Consider the following 9,671-nt stretch of genomic DNA (forward strand, 5'->3'; position numbering starts at 1 on the left):
AAGAATTGGTTAAAAGGAAGGCTTTTTTTGGCCTTGTACTAGCCCCAGTAATTCTCAATGGTAGATAGGCAGTACTAGAATGGTGGCTTACAGCTTGACTCGGGCATAGTTGAATCCCATGCTACTTCAAATGAATTGGTGCTCCTGAGAGTGTGAGACGCATCCTTGGATGGTTTTGTCAGTTTGGCTTTATGGACATTGAAATAATGGAAATTTCTCAACATTATTCTCATGATTATCTGGGAATATGTAATTGGAATGCTTGTGGTGACCGTTTTTGCCCTGTCGGGATCTTGAAGTTAAATTGCAGCTTTTTTTGTAAGCTCCCAAGCTAGTGTTATCCTGTTTCAAAATGTTTCTTCTCACTTTGCTGCACTGCAAAACTGATGAGCAGTGACCAGCTGGAAATAATCTAAATTTACCAGTTAAAAGTCATTTTAATTAATTGGCACGTTGTAATGTTGTCATTGAGGTTAATTATAACAAAACTTAAATATGTGCTGGGTTTTGGCTAGAAACGTATTCGATTTCATTTTAACAGCATTAATGTAGCAAACAAACCCAAATGTTTCAAACTTCATTGCATGCTTGTGTCATTCTCCTCCCAGACATCTGAAACCTCCAATATACTGAGATAATTTCCTTTGGCTCACAGTGGGAAAATTAGGCATGCTTGGATGTATGTATTAAATTGGATTCATGTTTAAAAGACAGACAATGTTAATACCAGTGCTTGTAAAATTTTAGTTTTCTACAGTATGCCTTTCCAGAGAAGAGGGCCCAAGGGAGAGAATAGGAAATTTATGTTGCACTGACGATGGCTGAGGGATTACATGCCTAACCATAAACAGTGCTGGAAGTAGAATCTGTAATAGCTCTTAAAAAGAAAATGGATAAGTTGTTGGTACAGAATAGGGTATGGATAAGAGTGGACAGCTTCTGAGGCTAAGTCACTTGCTTTGGTAAGCATGGATTGTTGTCTGTTGCAGTAACCTTCCTGATGCATTCTTCCCAAAACTAGCGCTCCAGGATCAGGTGCAATTTGATGTTTAATAATGAATAGCTACAGTTAACATTGTTCCACTGCTGAGTTCAGTACTTGAGCTTTGAGATTAAAGCTTCATCTAAATTGGCCCACCCACAGTTACAGCTGGCCTGGGTGTTCAATGCAAGTTGAAGATTCTGTAAAATCTCCAGTAGCAAACCAGATTCATTGCTTAAAATGAATGCTAATTTATTAAAGCGGCTTTAGTGTCTGTAAATTCATTGCCAAAGTTTGTGGCATGGATTGGGATTGGAGGTTTGTTTTACCTGTTGTGAAGAGTTGCTTATCCTCAGCCCAGTTGTATAAATCCTCACCTTTTGTCTCAGCATTGAGTGCCTACTTTATGGATTTTACATGGTTTATTGCACACACAGAACACTTTTCATTGCTAGTCTGCCGTTTCATTTTCTATTCAAATACTGTAACTTTTGTTTTTGTTTATGCTCAGCAGGGCACCATGCAGGAATGAACCAGCAGCACATGATGTCACCTTCCAGCTTCCAAATGCACAGACCGATGTCTCAACACCACAACCCTGCAGATGACATCCAGGACGATTTCGACTGGGATTCCATTGTCTAACTTTCCTTCCTAAGGACAAGCCTGTCGGAAGCCCTTTCTGTCAGTGTGACTCAGATGTTCTTTTAGCTTCTTGCTTACTTGTGTCGGCCGATGCTGGCCACAATCGCTGGACTGCTGCCTGGACACAGCCCCACCGTGACTGTGCTAGAGAGCTGAACTTTCGGGGGGGGGAAAACACGCCTTCTGCTTGCAGTCACTACAGAAATGTGGAGTTACCCGTCGGCCGCTCAGCGGTGGAGCAGTGGTAACAAGCAATGAAGCATTTTCTAATTCTGAACAGAATTTTCTTTTGTTTTTGTTTCTTTTTTAAAACCGAAGGGACGTGTTGAGGGTTGGCATCTGAGCAATGCTCATCCAAAGTGACGTGGCTTGACTACAATCTGAGGTTGCATAGGATGGTACTATTCAGTGCAGAGTTTCTTTCCTGTGGGTGGCTCCATTTGGGGGTACGCCCTGATAGGAGGGAACAAACACGAATAGGGATCAAGGAAGCTGGCTTCTCGATGGCCTTTCCTGGAGTAGGCCAGGAATGCAGTCATGAGCTGGCAGGGAAATCTTTTACAAAGTGAATTTCTTTTGAGAGAATTTTGTCTATATATGGTGCTGCAAAAAAACCTCAAGTTTGTGTTGAAAATCCAGTTGCTGTAACAGGATTAGTATTGGAGTCAATACTAGGGTACCTGGGGGAAAGTTTTCTACCGCTCCAAAGATTGCATTGCTACAGCTTGCGTTAACTTTGGAATCCCCGGCTTTTGTGCACACAACACCAGCTTCCAAGTCTGAACTGTTGGGAATCTTCCCAGAAATCCTGCCAGAACGCTTGTTAATAAAGCTACTACATCTCAAGAAGTAGCACTATATTTGGGGTTTGCAAGTATCATGTACCAAGTGTTGACGTGGTATTGGTTAGTACCCCTGAGGTAAATGTAGTTTGGTGATGAGAAAAGCAGTCTGTCTCTCTCATTGAGTGGTAGTGGATGTAATCGAGAGAAATCTCCCAAACCAAACATTAAGCAAGTTCTGCTGAGTTTGTGGTCTCCCAAGTTGCACACATGCTAAAATGCAAGGGAATGGAACACAGACTGCAGAACATGAGAGTGGTGAGATATTGTAAAATGTTGACCATTACCTTTTGCTTAACCAAAAGTTATGTGATCACGGGAGGAGCTAATCTGGTTACTGCCTTTCTCTCTCCTGCTAGCCATGGTGAAAAAGGCCGCAATGCGACATATCCCTTCGAGGGATGCTGCAGAGGAAGCATGTTAACCAATGCTGCATTTGTCAGCTATGCATGTTTAGTGATGGATAAATGAGAGTTCATTATAGAAATCCCAGTCTGCTTTTAATACTTGTGTTGCATCTTTTTTCACTTTTTTTTTGATTTTTTAAAAAAATTAATTGGCATTGAGTGGGGTTTTTGAATATGCACTTTCTGGAGCAGTGCCTACTTGATTATTCCGCTCTTTTAAAAAAAACATTTATTCACTCCTTCAGTAGTGGTTTCAGATTGCTGATATATGTGGATGCACCACCTTTTTCAGTGTTTACAATTTAAATTGTGATTCGCGTAAAACCTCTGCTTGTAATACAAATGGGGCTCTAAATACCCCTTAATGAGTCATTGGAGGGTCCTTCCTAAAAGAACACTTGTTTTTACTGATGCACGGTGTCCTCTTCCAATTTATCTTTCCTTCCTGTTACCTCATTTGCATTTGGGATTCAAGTTAAGTCAGTGGTTCAGTATGTTTTTACTAGCTGTCACTAGATGCTCTGGGATATTCTTGTGGCTGTCCAGTAACAGAAATCAGACACTGCAAGATTTTAACTTAATAAATCTCCACATATCTAACGAGTTGGAGACCTGCAGTTCACAAATACTTGTACAGTGAAGATCTGACCACTAAATTTTAGGCCACTATCACTGAATGTAACAATTTTTTTGCCCTAACTCAAAAATGTCAGATTGCACGCCTTTTCACGTATATTGCGGAGCAAGGATTTAACTTGAGCCGTGAATGTTTCCTTCAATCTTAAAGTTCTCCTTTATAAGACTCCATGGAACTGAAGCTGAAAAAGAAATTGTAGCATTTAATAGCACTTTCCAAGTTTAAAATTATGAATTCTGAACAATCTTTGCAGCTGTGGCCTAACAAAGAAAGGGCTGCAGCTGAATTGTCCCCCACAGTAAAATAAACCATGTGGTTATTTGTGCTGCTCAATCTAAGGGAGTTGTCAGGGTGCTGATTTTTGATTTTGTGTGCTTTCTTGCTATTTCTGTACTCTCTGTCTTGTTCTGTTTCCTAAGCCTCTTATTTAAAATTGTTTCAGTATTCTCTGTGTCTCTCTTGTTTCTTCTTTCTTGAGAACAATTTGTGGCTCCTGGTTTGTTGTACAGGGCAGTTCTGCAAACATGTCTTTTGGCTCTTGATTCAACTTCACCAGCATTCGCCCGCTGCTTTTCATCTTCATTCTTTCAATCCCATACCAGTGGCAAGGAAGAGAGGGCTTTTACAAAGAGGAACGTTACTGTACAACCCGAGGACCAGGCAAGGGATTTTTATCTGAGTAACCCTCTTGCTGGTGTTGACCGATCAGTGTGGAGGGGAGGGGGATGCATTGTTCTGTGCGACAATCTGTAAGTGAAATGAACACAGAAGTTTTTGAAATCAGCAAAGGCTTTTATGACTGCTAACTAACCATAGTTTGCTGTCCAGATTCCTATCTTGTAGAGGTCAGGAATGTGTCAGAGTTATATAATCAAGCTTCATCAGTTATGATTGCTTAAAGGCCTAACCCCTCCCCATGTGGCTGCTAGATTAGCAGAAAGATCACCAGAAACTAGAATGCCAGATAGGCACAGCAAATGCGTCAGAATCTGAAAGTGAAAAAATAGGTTAAGCTCCAATCTTTTACCAGCTCCCTGATAGAGACTCTCATCTCACTCTAAAACTGATCTTATCCTGAAGAATTATCCACTCAGCCTGTCCTTCTGCTCCATGTGCTGACCCTTCGCTGTGCAGTTCAGACATCAGTGCTCTTTACTTAATTCTTGTCATGAAGTAAGCCAAGCAGTTTGATCATTAATCAAAGATGCGGAATAAATTAATTTCCGTGAACTCATGCAGCACTGTGGACTAGTTGGTTTATCTTTAGTTGTGGGCTGGACTGCTTCTGAAAGTGCTGACAATTAAAATACAGTTCCACTGCCACAGCAGCCCTTTAGAATGTTGTCAAACTGGGTACCACCTCTGAAGTAAGGCACTGAGATTTGGCAGGCTATCTATCGAGAGGGTCATCAGAACTGACCCTGATATCACCTCTCAATGGGTGGGATTTTCCGGCTGCGCTTGCCCGAGGTCAGCAGACCTTTGCGTGGTCCTGTCCTGCCTGCTACAATTCTCTGAAGGGCGGGACAGGAAAATTCTGCCTGCTGACACTGCACGCATGCACTCAATCTCTCCATGCTCACACTGTCACTCACACTGCCACGGTCACTCTCTCATTCTCTCACTCTCACGCATATGCACACACTCACTCACTCGCTCTCCCACACTCGCTTTTACACTAGCATGCTCACAAACACTCTCACACTCTCTAGTACTCCCCCTCTCTCGCACACACACTTTGCTACCGAGGTCACTGAACAGTGAGCAAGAGCAGAAACTTTGGATGATTTTTTTCTTAATAGCCTCTCCCTCCAAGGGGAGCTGAGACCAATTGTATGATCCTGACTGCTGCCCTACAACCATCAGCACAGGCTAGGGGAGGTGGGAGATTTTTGTAAAACTGAGCCAATTATCAAGTCCAACTGCAACACATAATCCAAAAAAATGGCATTTGAACCCCAAATGGATTTGTGCCAATATGTGGAGATTCCAGTGAAGGGCAAAACAGACTGAGATAAAATTGCCAGAACTGTGTAAAATCTGCTGTGGCATAGTAAGATAATGCTGAAATGGGAGGTCAGCTGGTGCACTTTTTGTATTTAAAGTTAATGAAGTTTCCGGGGAAAACAATTGATGTAAACGTTTGCATTGCAAAGGTCAATAGAGATCTCCCTTTGTGCTAATATATAAGCTAAATTTATGGTATTAAAAATGTATTGCACAAAACTGGCATTCATCCCTTCCTTTATGCTGCTTGGTCTTGTTCCCTGTATTGTCACATTTCAGTTTCCATTTTAATTACTTTCATGTAAAGCTAATACTTTACAAAAGAGGATGAAAAGATTAGTGAAGAAGTTATTGTACCTTCAACAGAGAGACCATGTGTAGGGCTGAAACTTGAACCCTAGTTTCCAGGAAATGGGAATTTCTTTTCACAGTTGACTCTCAAAACAAAATCCTTTGCCAAAGATTCTGAGCTCTGTTCTGGTTTCTAGATAAATCTAGGTTGGAACATTGATATGCAGCTCACCACAGAATTTAGTAATAGCTGTTGTCTTGGCTAAGTCAAAATTCTAAGTCTGATCAAATGTATATCACAGTGCTATTAATATGCCCAAATGTGCACTGCAGGCAAAAGCGGCTGCACCACCTGGTGATGGGCTGTATATCGCAGCTCCAGTCTTTGGTAGAATAATGCAACAAATGGTTCAATCCTTGGAGGGATTGTGTTTGTGAGTGCACTATTGAAAAGTAAAGGCGCTGTGGATAATTGCCAGAAGTTTGACCCTTATTATTTAATATTTGTATGTAATGTAGATAGAAAATTCTTTTTCTTGCAGATTTTGCATCTGATCTTTTTGAAAGTTGAATAGTTGAGAATATTTTGCATGACAACGGGCAGGCACAAGGTTAAATCCACCAAGTTGTTGTTGAACTTCTTGTGAAGTTTTCGCCCACCCAAAAAATATTGCCTAATTTATAGAGCGCATGCATAAATACACTCAATGAAATGTTTGCCCTTTATTTTCCTGAAGGCTATGTATATTTTCGAAACCAGATATTGAATGTAAATGCCTGAATTTGGAGGGATTTTAATTATTACATGATGTTCTGTGGCCAGAATCTTGTTCACTGCTCCTGTAAATTGAGGATCTGGATTATAGTGGGTTTTCAGGTCTCAGCTAGCACTGGGTGCGGTGACTATGGCTCGCTGTGCAGGCTTGTTCAAGATATTTTCTCAGCTGCTGTTTCTCCCATGACTGAGGCCAAACTTAATTAAATCTCAAGCACAAGTTCGTGGCTGCTTACCCTAGACTTGGAATAGAAATTGCATTTGTTTATACAGGGGTGGTAAAGGCCTGTCACTGTGAGATAGACCTGTGCTATTTTAAGGATATCTTTCTGAAGCAAGGATGAATTAATGACTAGTTATTTGAACATATTTTGAACATTCGTTGGTTGGTCCCTATCATTCTCCTGCCTCGTCATGCTCTCATTTCAAACTCCACAATCTAAACTTTGGCTCTGACATTCATTCCCCCTACCCCACCCCCAATCTCCAATATGCAGCACTACAAAACCAAATCTCTTAGCTCTCAATTCCTACCTGTAGCTGTCTAACTCTGCGCTGCCTGACACACTCCTACTCGGCTGCTTCTTTGCCCTCACCTGGTGAAGGCCCTTGTGCCGTAGGTGTCGCTGAATGGCATAAATGGGCCTTTGTAGTTTCTAAGACGTTAGCTGTCTGTAGTATAGAAGAAGTTAGTTTCTTAAGTAATGTTCAGAATTTCAGACTCTTAGTGAGAAAAACATGGAACACATGTAACCTCTCCCACCCCTGTGCACGGTTGCACTTGCCATGTATCAGAGTGCACCACTGTGTTTCTTGCCCAAGTTCTTGATTTCTACACGATGGGAGCAGTTTTTTTTTAAAGGAGGAAGGCTCCACACACTACCTATTTCTGTAGAGTCTGCTAGTAGCCTGGGCTACTTGTTGGAAGTAATACCATTTTTTTTGTCTGGACAAGCTTACAGAATCGGTGTGACAGAAGTCTCAGCAGCCGATCTCGATGCAGGCAATCGACTTAGGTTTCCCCTTCTCCTTAACTCCACATCTGTACTCTTCTGGGCCTGCAAAGCAGTCTGGAATTTTGACCCATTAGATGTATTTAGCCTGTTTTGTTTCTTTTGGGAGATGGGAGAGGACATTGGGTAGTGCCTGAATTTTAATTGTAAGAGTCGTGTCATTGACTGGATCCATTGTTTACAAATGTTGGCACACTTTAAAGCCCCACTTATTTTGTGTCATTTTTGAATAATACTGCATTAAAATGACCAATAAGTTGTGAATGTTTTTTAAAAAGTATATATATATATATATTTTTGAAATTTCGCTTCTGTGGGGGGGGGATCTCTAGCTTAACCTGAATGCTGCTAGATTGTGAAACCCTTCCTCTATTTTTAAGCAAATGAAAGATGTAGAAATTCCCAAGATCTATCAGTGCAAAAGTCTGTGCGAAAGAAATTTGATCAGTCATTATATCAGTGTGCTTGGGCCAGGGCATGTGGAAGACACCAAAGTAAAGGGCTGAACCCTTAACTACCCCTCTCCCCCTGCTCCCCCCCCCCACCTCCCTTTTCCTTATATAACATCCAGATATCCTTTTGGAAAGTAATCAAAAGTGTTTTGCAGTCTGCACTGTTAGGAACTTTCTTATGTAGGTAGCATTGAGTTCTTGCTGTTTTAAAAAAAAATGCAAATAGTTTCACACAAAAAGTATAGATAGAGAATCATCTAAATAACAGGAGGTGGCAGCACATATTTAAGATAAATTTTAAAGCTGCACTATTTGACAGGCCTGCCATAAGGGGCAGCCCTACTTTTGTTATACAGTATGTAGGAATATAAATATTACTGACCACCTTTAAAAGGTGCATTCTATTTTTAATTAAATATAAATAATCACTGAAATTGAAAAAAGATACAGATATATAAATAAAATATATATATATATATGTAGGTTAACCTATATCCTCTAAAAGAAAACATTAAATTGACTGTCAAAGCCAATTCAGCCTCCCCTTGGTGAGTAGTGAAAAGCAACGCAGCACTGTGGTTGGAGGACAGCAGTAGTATCAAAGGCAAGTACGTATGCTTGATTATATACCGGCAAAGTTTCGAATCCTGTTACTGAGACTTGCTCGCCTCTGGGGGAGAGTTCAGCCACTTCACAAAATAGGCAACCAGATGGATTGACAGCTAATTATGAAGGTGGGGCGGGGCGGGGATGGGGGGGGGGCAAACATTTAGCGTTGGTTGCCAAGTCAAGACGGAGCACAATGTTGTGGCGTATGGGCCATTGGCAGGGAGGAGGGGGATTGCGGGGAAACAGGGAGCAAATTATAAATTTAAAGACAGTAACTGCTTTCAGACTTGGAGTAATTGAAGATTTATGGGCTGGGAGAGCCAAACTGCACGAAAGCCATTGAAGTAATGGCTTGAGTGCAGGCATGGTGCGAGGCTACAAATGTTCACTTTCACAGAACAATGAAGTAAATTTTAAAGAAAGCATTTGTTATATTTGCCTTAAGCAGTCGGTAAAATCACTACATTAGTGATTCCTGCTGCTGTCAAGTAGCACAGCTTTTAACAAGCAGCGAGGCGGTTGCTGGAGAAGGAATGTTTGTGCTGTGCTTGAGCTCAAGTTAAGTACACTTCAAAAAATAGTTCACTTACAGTGCAATGGATATGGGATCTTGCACCATTGGTTGGAATGGGCCCCACTAACCACCATCCACTTTGTACTCGAGTTGAACCTTTTAGACGGTATTAGCAAAGTTGGATTCCTTTGTTCCAAAAATCCTGATGAATAATTTCTGTTTGTACCCTGTTGACCAGTTGTATATTTAAATTGAGAAAAAAAACACATCTTTATTGGTTGGAAGTAAATAATTCAGTTTGGAATCAGCTTGGTGTCCAAGACATGCTGGAACCCTACAGCGGTTTGATTTGTGACGACAGAGGGTTCACCGGCCCTCCGAGGATCATTATTTTCTTCTCTCACTCTTTATTGTAAACGTTTTTTTAAAAATTGGTATCATTCTTGACAGCAATGGAACAGATTCTTGTAAAAGCAAAATCTAGAGCTTAAGAGCAA

At 41.1% G+C, this 9,671-nt stretch overlaps 1 protein-coding gene across 7 annotated transcripts in view; it reads left to right on the forward strand.

Moving 5' to 3' along the window:
* The window catches only part of foxj3 (forkhead box J3), a 126,515-nt gene extending 117,726 nt beyond the window's left edge, over window positions 1–8,789 (forward strand). For 4 of the 7 annotated variants that reach the window (XM_080215495.1, XM_080215498.1, XM_080215500.1 and 1 more), the window contains one exon: window positions 1,494–8,789. In XM_080215495.1, coding sequence (XP_080071621.1) covers window positions 1,494–1,627 — 134 coding nt within the window. In that variant the 3' untranslated portion in view covers window positions 1,628–8,789. The remainder of the gene's footprint in view (window positions 1–1,493) is intronic. The other 3 variants (XM_080215499.1, XM_080215497.1, XM_080215501.1) reach the window with 1 other exon arrangement.
* The last annotated feature ends 882 nt before the right edge of the window (window positions 8,790–9,671 follow it).

The sequence above is a fragment of the Carcharhinus amblyrhynchos genome, chromosome 30 (assembly GCF_965287045.1).
Source record: "Carcharhinus amblyrhynchos chromosome 30, sCarAmb.v2.hapA, whole genome shotgun sequence".
Lineage (NCBI taxonomy): Eukaryota > Metazoa > Chordata > Chondrichthyes > Carcharhiniformes > Carcharhinidae > Carcharhinus > Carcharhinus amblyrhynchos.